This window comes from Cebidichthys violaceus, unplaced genomic scaffold (assembly GCF_023349555.1).
Source record: "Cebidichthys violaceus isolate CVI_PGR_0920_01 unplaced genomic scaffold, fCebVio1.0.p SCAF_43, whole genome shotgun sequence".
NCBI classification, from domain to species: Eukaryota; Metazoa; Chordata; class Actinopteri; order Perciformes; family Stichaeidae; genus Cebidichthys; species Cebidichthys violaceus.
Genome location: NW_027176628.1, coordinates 649358 through 664638, shown reverse-complemented (window position 1 = coordinate 664638; position 15281 = coordinate 649358). Strand labels below are relative to the sequence as shown.

At 45.5% G+C, this 15281-nt stretch overlaps 2 protein-coding genes across 2 annotated transcripts; one reads left to right on the top strand and one right to left on the bottom strand.

Annotated features, from left to right (window-relative positions):
* Window positions 1-819: 819 nt before the first annotated feature.
* Window positions 820-9980, top strand: arfgap2 (ADP-ribosylation factor GTPase activating protein 2). The gene is given in 17 exon segments (XM_068728798.1): window positions 820-924; window positions 2574-2692; window positions 3178-3250; window positions 3393-3524; window positions 4113-4193; window positions 4791-4905; window positions 5022-5078; window positions 6294-6346; window positions 6424-6560; window positions 6715-6846; window positions 6937-7065; window positions 7163-7315; window positions 7446-7569; window positions 8066-8153; window positions 8352-8389; window positions 8391-8477; window positions 8812-9980. Coding segments are annotated over 17 exon segments (1611 nt in total). The 5' UTR covers window positions 820-852; the 3' UTR covers window positions 8833-9980.
* A 334-nt stretch (window positions 9981-10314) lies between these two features.
* pex16 (peroxisomal biogenesis factor 16) lies at window positions 10315-15269 on the bottom strand. Its single transcript, XM_068728799.1, has 12 exons — window positions 15036-15269; window positions 14645-14680; window positions 14429-14501; window positions 14365-14368; window positions 14139-14263; window positions 13366-13475; window positions 13059-13139; window positions 12286-12441; window positions 11946-12018; window positions 11193-11312; window positions 10670-10734; window positions 10315-10395 (listed from the first exon to the last, which is right to left on the bottom strand). The coding sequence occupies exons 1-12, from the start codon at window positions 15166-15168 to the stop codon at window positions 10337-10339; spliced, it is 1035 nt and encodes a 344-aa protein (XP_068584900.1). The 5' UTR covers window positions 15169-15269; the 3' UTR covers window positions 10315-10336.
* Between the last annotated feature and the right edge of the window lie 12 nt (window positions 15270-15281).

Genomic DNA, 15281 nt, shown 5'->3' with positions numbered 1-15281 from the left:
GAACAGTTATTAAGAATTCTGAGACTTGCAGAATCAGTAACATCGTTTCTGTCAAAACGTATCTTTTAAAACAAAGCTTTTTATTAATCTAAGCACATTTTCAACAACTATAACCTCATTGATGTTTTGTTTTTCTATTTTTAATATCACTTTGAGGTATTTCTACTGGTATTGCTGTTATTGTCTGATTTTATTTCAACGCTGTTCTGGTTTGTATCCCTGTTTTAACCGTGTAAAGCAGTTTGTGGCTTTGTGTTGAAAGGCGCTGCGTTTGTTAATATTATTTGTTTTTTAGTGTTATTATCTATACTATCAGTATTATGGAGTTTTGACCTCTTTAAGCTTATTTAGAAATTAATATTTAGTGTTATAGACAAATGATTAAACTACCATCACTGTTGGCTAATTGATCCACCAGTATGATAGAAATAAACATAGATTGTTATAATAATATCCTTATCCAATGTACATAATTGTAAATGTGTCGTTCAGAGGAGTTAAGAGAATGTAACCCACCATTCATAGTAATTCATAATGACTGATTTCTGACTATAGACCGAACTAATCTCTCTCTCTGATCCCATTAAGGGCTTAAAGCTGATTGGTTTAGCCAATAACAATTGGCTGCGGCATTTAAAATGAATTTGATTGTACAATTGGTGAAAATGGAGGAACATTGCATAAATAAACGTGAAAAAGTATTCGCAAGCTACGCGCCAATCAACCGTTTTTACGTAGAGCACTTGACGTTTGTGTGTGCGCAATCCAGCCCTTTCGCTTTTATCGGATTTGTGACCAAAACGGCTATCCGTAGTGACGTCATCTTATGGAAATCTGTCCAACAGTGGCAAGATGGCTACGGAACCAAATAAGACTGAGATCCTCACCATTTTTAAAAGACTTAGATCCATTGCCACAAACAAGGTAAACGAATAAGACACCCGCCGTTGTGTGTGTATGTTTTTTTATATATATATGTACGTATATACATATATACGTACATATATATCCCACGTAGACGGGCCTAGCTACATGCTAGGAATCAGCTAGCCTGCCGTTAGCTCCCATGTAGCTGGACTTAGCATGTAGCTAGGCCCGGCTACATGGTAGCTAACGGCAGCTAGCCCGCATAAAGGCCACGTATACGGGTTGTGTATGCCGAGGAGGAACACGTAAGCCTCACTACGTTATGGAACAAGGATAAACGAGATAACGAGTCAGTCTAAAACTCTACATATATTAAAAATAAACTATAAGACACGGTTTAACTAAGACATTTACGTTATGATTTGGAGTCGTAACGATTAACAGTATTGAATATGCTATCCAATGCTAGCAGTGTGTCTGATGTAATGACTACCGCTAGCTGCTGGACATATGGCAGGCTGGCTCGTGATCAGTTTAATATTCAGTTAGTATTTTATATATATATATATATATATATATATATATATATATATATATAGTGTATTATATCTGGTTTGATAGTTTTATATAGTGTACATCAAATCCAGTGGTGAAATGTAACGAAGTAGATTTAATGAGAACTTTACTGAGTCAATCAAGTCTTGAGGTACTTGAGTGTTTACATTTTATGTAACTTTATACTTCTACTGTACTACATCTCAGAGGTACATATAGTACTTTATACTGTACTACATCTCAGAGGTACATATTGTACTTTATACTGTACTACATCTCAGAGGTACATATAGTACTTTATACTGTACTACATCTCAGAGGTACATATTGTACTTTATACTGTACTACATCTCAGAGGTACATATTGTACTTTATACTGTACTACATCTCAGAGGTACATATTGTACTTTATACTGTACTACGTCTCAGAGGTACATATAGTACTTGTCACTGTACTACATGTCAGAGGTACATATAGTACTTGTCACTGTACTACATGTCAGAGGTACATATAGTACTTGTCACTGTACTACATGTCAGAGGTACATATAGTACTTGTCCCTGTGCTGGAGGGTGAGGTACATATAGTACTTGTCCCTGTGCTGGAGGGTGAGGTACATATAGTACTTGTCCCTGTGCTGGAGGGTGAGGTACATATAGTACTTGTTACTGTACTACATGTCAGAGGTATATATAGTACTTGTTACTGTACTACATGTCAGAGGTACATATTGTACTTGTTACTGTACTACATGTCAGAGGTACATATTGTACTTGTTACTGTACTACATGTCAGAGGTACATATAGTACTTGTCCCTGTGCTGGAGGGTGAGGTACATATAGTACTTGTCCCTGTGCTGGAGGGTGAGGTACATATAGTACTTGTCCCTGTGCTGGAGGGTGAGGTACATATAGTACTTGTCCCTGTGCTGGAGGGTGAGGTACATATAGTACTTGTCCCTGTGCTGGAGGGTGAGGTACATATAGTACTTGTCCCTGTGCTGGAGGGTGAGGTACATATAGTACTTGTCCCTGTGCTGGAGGGTGAGGTGTTCCTTGGTGTGGAGGTGTTGGATGAAGGTGGTCATTACCACTGACACGTTGTCTAACAGCTCATCACATGTGACGTATGCGTGTTGTTTCTGCACAGGTATGTTTTGACTGCGCCGCCAAGAACCCGAGCTGGGCGAGCATCTCCTACGGCGTGTTCTTGTGCATCGACTGCTCCGGCATCCACCGCTCCCTGGGAGTGCACCTCAGCTTCATCAGGTGAGCCCCGGTGTGGAGCCCACACTGTCACTAACTGCACTCCCTGGACACGTGTCGTCTCACAGAAGGCTCTCGTGTGTGTGTGTGTGTGTGTGTGTGTGTGTGTGTGTGTGTGTGTGTGTGTGTGTGTGTGTGTGTGTGTGTGTGTGAGTGTGTGTGTGAGTGAGTGAGTGAGTGAGTGAGTGACGGATACAGCCGGGATGAAAGCAGGTTAAAAAGACACAGATAGAAGTGAACCACCAGAGAGTCAATGAACTGAAGGAACAACAGTGTTCCTGTTCAGCCGGGTGGGTTATGAGGACTCAAAAAAGGGAAATCAGAGTTAACATTCAGTAGACCTTCAGCTCGACCAATCAAAATGGACAAGATCAGGTTCCTGCTGTTCACCAAACACAGTTTTGAGTCTCATACTCGTGGGGATGAAAACCCATCAGATTTGGTCCACTGCTGATTCCTTTCTCCCTCTTCTTCCCTCTGCGCCTCAGGTCCACTGAGTTAGACTCCAACTGGAACTGGTTCCAGCTCAGATGCATGCAGGTCGGAGGCAATGCCAATGCGGTGAGTCCAGCTCGAGGTCGGGCGCCACTCGAATGTTAACGAATGAGTTTGTTTCGCTTCATGACCCGTGTTCGAGGTAGCGTAATGAGCGAGTGTCGTTCGGACATCAATGACCCCCCCCTCCCCCCCTTCTGTTTTGAAGACGGCCTTCTTCCGTCAGCACGGCTGCTCCACCAACGACACCAACGCCAAGTACAACAGCCGCGCCGCTCAGCTGTACCGGGAGAAGATCCGGCAGCAGGCCAACGCCGCGCTGTCCAAATATGGCTCAGATGTGAGTATCGCTCCAGAGGAAACCGTTTAGCGGGGGAAGAGTCTCGTGTTGTTGGGCCGACCGTTCAACTAGATGTTCCTAAGAGCTGATCTGACCTCTTGTAGCCTGATAGCTGCACTCGGTCCTGTCGATCGTTGACGTGTTACATCACAGCGATTATCAGTCTGAGCCGTGCTGGCAGGTCTAGTTCAGAGTCCACGCGGTGCTGCTGATTAAGAACACGGAGAGTCTGACTCGTGAAGCTGCTGTTTGAAGCTGCTGTTTGAAGCTACCGTGTGAAGCTGCCGTGTGAAGCTGCCGTGTGAAGCTGCCGTTTGAAGCTGCTGTTTGAAGCTGCCGTGTGAAGCTGCCGTGTGAAGCTGCTGTTTGAAGCTGCTGTTTGAAGCTATCGTGTGAAGCTACCGTGTGAAGCTGCTGTTTGAAGCTGCTGTTTGAAGCTGCTGTTTGAAGCTACCGTGTGAAGCTGCCGTGTGAAGCTGCTGTTTGAAGCTGCTGTTTGAAGCTATCGTGTGAAGCTACCGTGTGAAGCTGCCGTGTGAAGCGTGGTCGACGTGTCTCAGTTCTAACTCTTCTCTTCTTTGTCTGCAGCTCTGGATCGAATCTTCTGCAGGAGGGACTCCTTCAGCTCCTGAGAAGAAAGAGACAGACTTTTTTGCAGAACTCACACAGGTGTGTGTGTGTGTGTGTGTGTGTGTGTGTGTGTGTGTGTGTGAGAGTGTGAGTGTGAGTGTGAGTGTGAGTGTGAGAGAGAGAGAGAGAGAGAGAGAGAGAGAGAGAGAGAGAGAGAGAGAGAGCAAAACCCCGGCAGCCATCTTCAATAAATAAATTAGCCACATATCAGGAGAGATCTTTGTGTTATAGTGGATTATTTGAGACCCTTTTTTTAATATAAACACATAAAAGATCTCTTGAAAAGTTAAACACCAGAGTACATCTGAAACTAACCTGATTAGTAATATCAGTAAATATAAACAGCAGCATTAATACAACAACAACATATTCAAGTTGAGACAAATGGGTCTGAAATGTGTAAAACAATCAGAGCTACCCCAAATTAAAACAGGAATATGATCCCCGTTAAAAGAAGTGGTGTTAATCTTCATTAATAACGTATCGTTGACATCACTGTGATGCAATATGTCGTTGCTCATCAGCTGCTGTAACGTCGTACGTGATAACTGTGGGACTCGCTGCTGGGCCTGGAATATGAAGTGTGTTCTCTGGCTTGATAGAACGTGTGGATTTCTTTGGATTTCTTTGCCTCAGAATGCCGACGACTGGAGCGTGGCGCCGGAGCAGAACGGAGCCGCCGTGACCTCGCAGCTGACGGACGTGACCTCGCAGCTGACGGACGCGCCGGCCAGAGGCCAGGAGGACAGCCGTCAGTAGAGCCGAGCCTTTTTCTCCTTATCTCGTCGACACATTTAAAAGGTTTTTATTAAAAAAGCAGATGTATCAGCTGGAGGCGACTCAGTGTGTTTGTGGTGCTGTTCACAGAGCTGGAGGACGGGCCCAGCATCGACGGCCTGAGCACCTCGCCCAAAGCCTGCATGGGTGAGTCTGTGAGCTGCTTCCTAGCCTCGTGTTTGACGTGTGTCCCTGGAGCTCCACGTGTGTGTGTGTGTGTGTGTGTGTGTGTGTGTGTGTGTGTGTGTGTGTGTGTGTGTGTGTGTGTGTGTGTGTGTGCCGACGTGGATCCGCAGGTTGTTTCCCTGATTAATTGTACTAGTTAAGACTGAATTATTCAGCGTACTTCGTAGAAAAAGATGGTCTGTAGGTCGACTTCATGGTCGACGTGTTGATTTAACATGAAAGGAAAGTCTGCTCTCTGCTCGTTTCTTTAAATACGTGAAGCAGAACGTCTTTAGTTTACTTCTCTGTCGACTGATTCATTAATCGATAGGTTGTTTCACTGTATTTACTGCTTTTTGAATGATATGTCTGACCTCACGGGTGGGAGCAGCCGTGTGTTTAACAGTGTAACCGTGACGTTAAACCAGCTCCTTCTGTGTTTTGGACGGCGGTTGCGGTCGCCGCGTAGACGACTCCATGCGTCTGTCGTCACAGGACGGACGGACGCCCGAAGGTGACTAAGCCGCCGTCTGTGCCGGCCGGTCGGCCGCGTGGCTGCGTGGCTTTGATTTGACTCTTCGCCGTTCTCCCGATCTCGCTCCGCGACTCGATCGGGAGAAAAGCTTTGCGCTCATACCTGCAAACTTGTCGCTTTTCGGCGAAATTCAGCGCTCGCCGCCGTTCCCGCCTCTTGCGTGTTTGCAGGTATGTGTGCTATTTGTGCTCGGTGTCGACGCAGAGCCTGGTTAACCGCTGCATTGTGTAACAAAAAGAGCTTAAACCGCTGCAGGTGATCCGTGTGACGTTGTTGTCGTAACGTTTCAATAGAAAAAGCTTCAAGGGACTCTATAAATAGAGCTTGTCACAACAGGCTGCCGTCTCTGAACGAATAGTTTCCTGAAGTGTCTGTAATTTAAGTTCCGACCCTTCGCTCGCTCCTCAGCTCCCACACTGACAGCTTTAAGGGCTTCTCTTTGTCTTGCTGGATGATTTCGTAACAGGTGTGCCGGGGAGCCAGAGTTGTCACGCATCCTGGAAAACAATAAGCTCTCCGTCTGTCGGAGCGACTTAATGTTCACGTTGTGGATCACAGTAACGTCTAGAGATGATCTTCACGCTTTGATTCCAAAGTGCTTCTCCATGAACCCTGTTTTTGCAGTTTGTTTGAGCAGACGTCGCTTGTCTCTTGTGTTGCAGACGTGAAGCCCTCCATCATCGGCAAAAAGAAGCCCATGACCGCCAGGAAAGGGGTGAGTCGCATTTTCACCCAAAACCACAGCTTTTCCGTGAATACTTTGTGAATGATGGTGACGTTGACCCGGTGCAGCTCGGCGCGAAGAAAGGCCTCGGAGCCCAGAAGGTGAGCAGTAAGAGCTTCACCGAGGTGGAGAAGCAGGCGCAGGTGGCCGAGAAGATGCGGGAGGAGCAGGCCGCCGAGGCCAAGAAGCAAGCCGAGGAGTCCATGTGAGGAGCTCCCTTCACTCTCTCATTCCCACCATTGCAATAATTCCAGTTTCTTTTCTTCCTAATTTAAAAAAAAAAAAAGAGAGATAAAACACTGTGACTCGTTGTGGCTCGTTGTGACTCGTTGTGACTCGTTCTGACTCGGCTCTTGCAGCGTGGCCTCCATGCGTTTGGCCTACAAAGAGCTGGAGATCGACCGGAAGATGGAGGAGAAGAAGATCCAGACCCTGGAGGGCAAGAAGAGGGAGCAGGCCGAGAGACTGGGGATGGGCTTCGGCAACAGGAGGTAACGTCCGGAGGGTCCGGATGGGCCGGTTCCTCTGCACACCGGTCGGCTCTCGGTTCCCCTCTCAATGAGCTTGTGTTCCCGTTTCAGCGCCGTGTCTCACTCGGTGATGTCGGAGATGCAGGTGATCGAGCAGGAGACCCCCGTGGGAGCCAAGTCCTCTTCTCGCTCCAAACTGGACTTGTTCGACGAGCCGGGTTTCACCTCCGGACCCCCGAAGTACGTCAGGCGCCTGGAAGGGCCCAGTACTGATGCGTGCGCAGCACAAAGAGCCGGACAGAACCCCGCTAACGCGCCGCTGTGTTTGCTGTTCCAGGTATAAGGACAACCCGTTCACAGTGGGAGACACTTTTGGGTCCCGGTGGGACACCGAGGGAGGAACCGCCTCCTTCACCACCTCCTGGGCTCTGGAGAAAGACGACCCCAAGGAGGAGGTCACCATCTCGAGCATCCAGCCCATTGGAGAGAGGTATCTGCTGCGCTCCGCGTCGTGACGGCGCCGATGAACGCCGCCCTGCAGCTCTGACCTGAGCTCTGACTCTGACTCTGTCTCTCTGTCTCTGTCTCTGTCTCTGTCTCTGTCTCTGCGTTTCATCCAGACTCCCCAGCAGAAGGAAAGACGTCTCGGTTCCGGTGTCCGAGTCCAGCGAGGCCCGGCAGAAGTTTGCCAACGCGAAGGCCATCTCCTCAGACATGTTCTTTGGCCGGGAGATCAGTGCAGAGGTGAGCGAACTACTCGACTCCTCCATGTTCACGTCTCTCAGAGCTCGACGTCTCCCACGTCTGTCCTCTAAATGCTTTAAGACAATTTCATTTTGTAATTGCTCTCATGTATTATTGTCCATGTAGTTTATATTATATTTATAGTTGTTTCATTCAGTAGCAGCACTATTTATTAGGAGTTAATGCTGGTGTACAAACCAATAACCCCCCAACAAATACACACACACACACACACACACACACACACGCACACACACACACACACACACACACACACACACACACACACACACACAGTTTCTGTATTTTTGAAATTGTCCAAATCAACTAAACTGCATATCAGTTTGATAACTAAACTGTAGTACCACTTAGATGATACATATACATGTTCATATATATATATATATATATATATATATATATATATATATATATATATATTCATGTATATGAATGAATGAAGCGGGGCGTTGACTTGTCTCGTCTCCTCTCTCAGTACGATGCAAAGACCCGGCTGGAGACCATGTCTGGGAGCACCTCCATCAGCTCAGCTGACCTGTTTGGGGACGGGAGTGATCAAAAAGGTAACTTGTGTCCCACGACACAGAGCGGCAGAGTCACATGTTCAAAAGGGGCGGTAACTCCCTAAAACAGCTGGAACAGCTGGAAGTAGTGCATTTATTGGGGACTATTTTTAGCGGCGGATTAAGCCACATTTGGTGCTCTAGTGAGTCTATTTAAACTAGTGTGTGAAGTAAAGTATATCCCCCCCCCCTCCTCAGGCAGGGGCCCGGGCTTCGACAGCGTGCTTCCCTCCGGCCCCCGACATCGCTCAGTTCAAACAGGGAGTGAAGTCTGTGGCGGGAAAGATGGCCGTCCTGGCCAACGGGGTCATGAATACAATCCAGGTGAGACGGCAGCCGGCTCGACGCCATCCTTAAAGAGACAGTACTGATGGTTCTGTGAGGTTCTTCTCCACGGTCAGAGTTCTACTACAGCGGATGGGTTTATAGAAACAGACACATCTAGATTCTGTGAGGAGTCTAGAATACGTCCACAGCAGAATCTAGATGTGTCTGTTTCTATAAACTCATCTGCTGCAGTAGAACTCTGACTGTGGAGAAGAACCTCACAGAACCACACTACAGAACATCAGTACCGTCTCTTTAAAACGGAGCTGTGTGGGGAAATGCTTCAACAGCGTTTGCTCATTTTTTATGGGTTCTTCAAATGTTTCCTCAGGATCGTTACGGCTCGTACTGATCCCCTCTGTCCTTTGGGAGGAACCGCTGACTTGACGCCTGAAGAGCCACCCGGCCTCCTGACTGACTAGAGAGAGAGAGAGAGAGAGAGAGAGAGAGAGAGGAGAGAGAGAGAGAGAGAGAGAGAGAGAGAGAGAGAGAGAGAGAGAGAGAGAGAGACGGGCAGCGGGAAGGATTGCATGGGGAACATAGAAACCGTCCTCCCCTCCCGTCCTCTCCCAGAGACAATTCTTTATTTTCATAAAGGAGGGCGTCGGCGTCTTTCTTCCTCCTGAAACCGAGAGTTATGTTGGTCTTAGTTTTCAAAAAGGATGCCAGAGTTAATTCTACATTTTATTCCTTCTACATAAATCAAAGTGTTGTTTTTGATTCATATTATCAGATGTCTGTTTTTGTTTTATTGTGATATTAAAAGAAAAAGTGCAGTATATATAAATATATATATATATATATTTTCAACGTTAATTTGAACAAGAATACAGGTTTTTCTTTTGGAGTCACTGAAGTTCACAGGTTTGGGTTTTCTTTCATCGACACGAAACGAGTCTGGAAATATGCATTTCTGTCTGAGTGAGAGTATGTACTGGCATCACCAGCTGCTCTGCTTATTTATTTATGTTTTTAAAAAAAACTAGTTAAACCCAGCAGAGACCAGAACCTCCTGTGACCCAGCAGAGGAGCTTTTAAAGAGTCATCTTCAGCATGGAGACCGGTCCCAGCGCCTCAAACTACACCCTCACTTCTAGCTGAATCTGAAGTTTACTTTTATTTTGAAAGTCTTCAGTTTACATTTCTAAAGATAGTTTAAGATAAAGTGTCATTTCAGAGCCGGGCCGCATGTAAGTGTAGTTAGAAGTTATTCTCTCTCCTGATCGATGCTGCATCCTCATCCTCCTCATCCTCACGGCAGACTAGACGTTCAGAGAGAGAGAGAGAGAGAGAGAGAGAGAGAGAGAGAGAGAGAGAGAGAGAGAGAGAGAGAGAGGAGAGAGAGAGAGAGAGAGAGAGAGAGAGAGAGAGAGAGAGAGAGAGTGTGCTCTCCACCCTGTGATTTCAAAGTAACAGACACAAAGTGAAAACATTCAACTATTTATTTGTAGGCTACAAACAGGATGTTCAGTGCGTTAATAAAGACTTAAGAGAACCTCAGGCCTGTTGGTCCTCATTGACTCAACGTTCAAACGAGACAAACTGGAAGTTGGGCGTCGGCCGGCGGGGATGAAGCCGCTCAAGTTCAGCTTTAAGTGCTCTCAGAGGATTCCTCCCTGCAGCGAGCGCTGAGGAATGCGAGGGTCCGCGACGACCTGACGCACGGCGCTGACGCGTAGTCACGCCGCTGCTTCTGTGCGTCGCTGACGGGAGGAAGAACGAGTTTCTGAAGTAGCCTAAAGAGGTGCTCTCTGTCGGTCAGAGGTGGGAATCGGCTCCACGTGGTCTTTTGAGTTCGAGGGGCGTCACGAGGGGCGTCTCCGTCGTCTCCTCGCTGCTCGCTGACCTCCTGCTCTTTAGCCCCAGTTGTAGAAGTAGATCTTCTGCCAGGTGGGGAGGTAGTCCATCAGAGGTCCTGCACGTCAGGAGAACATCTCTTATCATCATTAAATGTACTGTTGTCTTCACAGGCTGCTCCCAGTCAGGTACAGTCATCAGTCAAAGTCAGACTCTGGCTGAAGTCATTTCATTATTATTTATATTCAAAGCTTCATGTATTTTGGGGACAAGCCGTCACAAAGAAGCACAGTGTTACAACGTTAGCCCTGAGGTTCCCTCCCCTCCCAATCCATCAGGAGAACCGTTCACTGATGCGGTGAATGTTCGGTGTGGATCTCTTCAGTACTTACGAGCCACGAGGCCGAGTCCTGGAACGTGATCGGCCAGAAGTCTGAGCAGGAAGAGAATCTTCTCCCTGAACAAACAAACAAACAAACAAGAAGTCTACAGACAGACGCTTCAAACAGACTTCTGATTCATCGGTCGGAACATTAATCGCATTCAATTATGATAAATATTTATCTGCTTCTAAAATGTGAGGATTTGATGCTTTTCTCTTTTTTTATATTAGTGTAATTTATATATATATATGTATATATATATATATATATACATATATATATATATACACACACACACACACACTATGTAATACTATATAATAAAAAATAATATATGTATATAATAATTATATTATATCATTTAAATATCTTGGATGTGAATTGGACAGTTCTTGGTCCATTGATTGAATAATCACATCGTTGATTTATAACAGCAGCACAGCTGATTGTAAAGATTCTGTCCTCCGGGTTCGTGAGCAGACTTCCAGACACACTTACTACTAGTACTGCTAGTACTGCTAGTACTACTTACTCAGAGTACTTGTCGTAGAAAGGTGAGCGGAGGAGGTAGTACAGCAGGAGAAAGCTTCTCCTCCTCATCTCGGCCTTCTCCCATCGGTTGAGGAACTTTCCGTCGCTGAGCACCGCGAAACTAAAGAGAAGCACAAACGCACCGATTATTATAAAGGAATGAATCGTGACACGACTGACCTCACGACCGATGACAGCAGAACGCTTTCATTCACTCTGAGTCGTGAGCTTTTCATTCAACAAGTCAGATTATTTGATTTTTAATCCGTGAGGAAACACAAGAGTCCATAAAACATAAACGACGACGTTAAAATCATTTAATTTCTTCCAAAATCACATTAAAAAATAAAAGATTTATTCATTACTCATTTATTTATAACTATTTTATAATTATTTATGTGATCCTCCAGACAGTAGGAGAGGTCAAATCAATATTCTGCTGATATTTGTTCTGTTATTACATAAGAACAAGTGAATCATCTTTCTAAGCTCCTAATTCATTCATTTTCACCCTGAAACAGGTGCGCATCTGCCTCTTGTGGCCAAAAAGAGAATTACAACAACAAACACTTAGCTGACCAAAAACACTATACACACACACACACACACACACACACACACACACACACACACACACACATATATTCTTTATATATAAACACATAAAGTCAGTATCCTCCATGTCCCGTGAACTCGATAACGACCTGATGACTGGATGAGGATTAATACTGTAAAGGGGGAGGAGCTCGCAGACCTGGAGAGTTCCAGGACTCCGGAGATGAGCCACGGCTTCCAGGACTGTTTCCCACAGAGTCCGAGGCAGAGCACTGCGGTGAGGAGGTTCACTTTAAGGAACAACTCGTTTTAAAAAAGGAGGAGCCTAACGACGGACACTTTCACTTCTACGCTCTACAGGTTCACATGGTTCTGAGTCATGTGAGGCCTTCACTCTTTCTAAATGAAATAATTGTGTGTTTTTGGCTTCACCTCAGGAAACACAGCAGTCGTCATTAACATCTATATGTATCTATATCTGTAGATATCTATATACTGTATATCTCACTGTCACCGTGTGGACAGCTGAGGAAGGATACGGTGAACGAGTGGCCGTCCGATGTACACGGACTCGGCGAGAGTCTCCCGGCGGCCCAGCGGTGTCGGTTTGCTGTGGAGCTTCTCCCCACTGGAGCTGCTGCCCCTCTTCTTCTGCTGACTCGGCGCTCCCCACAGCCGGGCCTGCAGGGAGGGAGCTGAGACACGGAGAAGACGAGAGGAGGACAAGTTCACCACAGGGACAGGGGACAGAAAGACTTATACTGCTGCCTATTAGATTTATAGATGTGTTTTTGTTTCATCCATTTTTTTTATTGGATTTTGTTTAATTTTATTAAATCTTATTTAATTGTATTTAATTTTATCCCTAAGGAACCAGATCCCTGAGAACCAGATCCCTGAGGAACAAGATCCCAGAGAACCAGATCCCAGATCCCTGAGGAACCAGATCCCAGAGAACCAGGTCCCAGAGAACCAGATCCCTGAGGAACCAGATCCCCGAGAACCAGATCCAAGAGAACCAGATCCCAGAGAACCAGATCCCTGAGGAACCAGATCCCTGAGGAACCAGATCCCAAAGAACCAGATCCCTGAGGAACCAGATCCCTGAGGAACCAGGTCCCTGAAAGGAAACCTAAGTGGTTTATAACGACCTTTAAAGCAGCATTCAGCTTTTTCTGGTGAGCAGGCTTTTGTTTTGACGGGAACCGGACGTTTCCTGTTTCACATCAGGTCACGTGACCCCAGCGCTCAGTCACACAGACTCTGAATGAAGATATTAAACTTATTAATATTTAATATATTAGAGTCTCACCGCTGCCCAGGGGCCGAATGACCCGACCGGACCTCTGACCCACGAAGCAGGAGTCCTCTTGCTGCTCCGTGTTCAGGTCCTCTGTGGAGAAGAAAACCCACTTTACTCCCATTCACTTATATATTATATACACACACACACACACACACACTGTGTATATATAATATATAAGTGACTCCTTTCATGCTACATTTGATCATTTCCATCTGTAACATCCTCTACTCTCTCGTTGAATATGAAGGACGAGCATCTGAGATTCTGCAAAGAGGAATTAACAACAGGGAGGAAGAGGAAGAGGAGAACGGACCTTCGCCAACAAACTCAGCCCCTCTGTCCAGAGGCATTATGGGAGGTGAGGTCTGGATGCCGGATTTGTACCACAGAAGAAGCACGAGGCGAAAAACTGCCCTGGAGACGACGTGAGAAGAAAACCGGTCAGAGACGAAGGACGGCATCGTGCTTCATGAAGTTTTAAATATTCATACTATGATGAAGGTTATAACACAGTAATACACAGAAAATACCTGTTAAAACTAATTACACACACTTTAAACTGGAGTGCTCTCTAAAGAATAAAGAAGTATTAAACCACGTGGACAAAAGTAAGTGTGACAGTTGAACAATGCATTCAAATATAATATTATAATAATAATAATAATAATTAGTTTTAATGTGCTGCTCTAACAGCAGGTTCAGGTTTAACCTGAACAGCAGGATCAGGTTAACCTGAACCTATGAAAGAAAGCAGGTTCTGCTGTTCAGGTTAAACCTGATCCTGCTTCCATAGGTTCAGGTTAAACCCCGTTAAAAGGGGAAACTATGACACCTGCTGTTGTAAATGTGCACCTGCATTAAGTAGTAGAAGCAAAGGATTATGGGTAATCCTCAAAGCAAGTATTTGCGACTAGACAGCGCATGAGGTGATCGTTCTATATTGACGTACAGAAATTGAGAAAACAACAAAAAGTTGAGTTCAGGATTTAAAAAAACTAAATTCTACAAAATCTTAATTTCCAGTTTACATTTGTGTTTTTCTTCTTTTTCTTTCGATAATGAATAAAATCCTCCGTACTTGAAGACGTGATGAGTCCGATCACCAGCCAGCGGCCGACGTCCCCCCACAGCTTGCAGGCTCCCATCTCCAGGAAGACCTCCACGTGCTCCAGCACCGACAGCCAGGTGAGGAGCCTCTGCTGGGACAGAGACTGAGCACAGGGCAGCAGCAGCACCGGTCACACCTCCACACTCACACTCATCACCACCATCACCATCATCATCATCATCATCATCATCACAAGTAATGAACGGCTCTGTCACTCTTATGCATGCGTTTCATCCTACACAGGATCAAGCTTGGTATTTCTCACCACGGGAAGGAACATCTCAGCCCTTTACGCAGAATACTGTCGTTGAAGAGCACCAGCAGATTGGAGGCAGAGTACACTGAAACACAGACGAGTGTGTAAATAACACAACATATACATACATGTATATATATATATATATATATATATATGTGCAACAGGGATGAATAAAGGTAGCTGTCCTCGAAACAGCAGATTCACTGACCCTCGACCTTTACTTACCGAGTTCAGATATTTCATGAGAATCTGCAAATCGCCCTGAAAAAAATAAATAAGATTCATAATCAGCTTATTGGCCAAATATGTGTGAACATACAAGGAGTTCAATGTTGTTGTTGTTGTTGTTGTTGTTTTTGCATTGCTCTAACACAACAGCTGGACACAACGAGGTACACAACTGTTAAGTACACAAGTATGTGCGCGTATACATATAGCAGCAATTACGGTACAGGTAAACAAAGTAAACAAACATGAAATATCAAAATGCGCAGTATATAGAATGACATGGACTACTGTTAAACTGCAGTAGTAGTACTTTTGTTTGAGTTTTCACACCGCGTCACATGAGTTTCTGCTCCTGCGTCATCAGTGTCGGTGTTAAATGAAAACGTACCTGCGATCAGGTAGGAGAGCGTCCGCACCGTGCTCTCGAGCTGCGCGGTGGCGGCCGGGTTCCTCCTCACGTACTCCGTGTAGCGCTCATAAACACGCGCCACTCTGTCCACGTGCGCTTTAATGTTTGGCATGTTTAGCTTTTAATTAATGCGAAACTAACAGAAAAGCTCCTCGTATATGTACGTTAGTTTAGGAGTACATCCGAAACCAAAAAAACATAACTTCCGTGTTGATGGTCCGTCAG

Excerpts from the sequence above, each read along its gene's own strand:
- pex16 (XM_068728799.1), bottom strand. The coding sequence starts at position 15,168 with ATGCCAAACATTAAAGCGCACGTGGACAGAGTGGCGCGTGTTTATGAG. Across the intron at positions 14,681-15,035 it reads GCTCTCCTACCTGATCGCAG|GGCGATTTGCAGATTCTCAT; the intron begins GTACGTTTTCAT and ends TATTTTTTTCAG. Across the intron at positions 10,735-11,192 it reads TTCTACGACAAGTACTCTGA|GGAGAAGATTCTCTTCCTGC; the intron begins GTAAGTAGTACT and ends TTGTTTGTTCAG.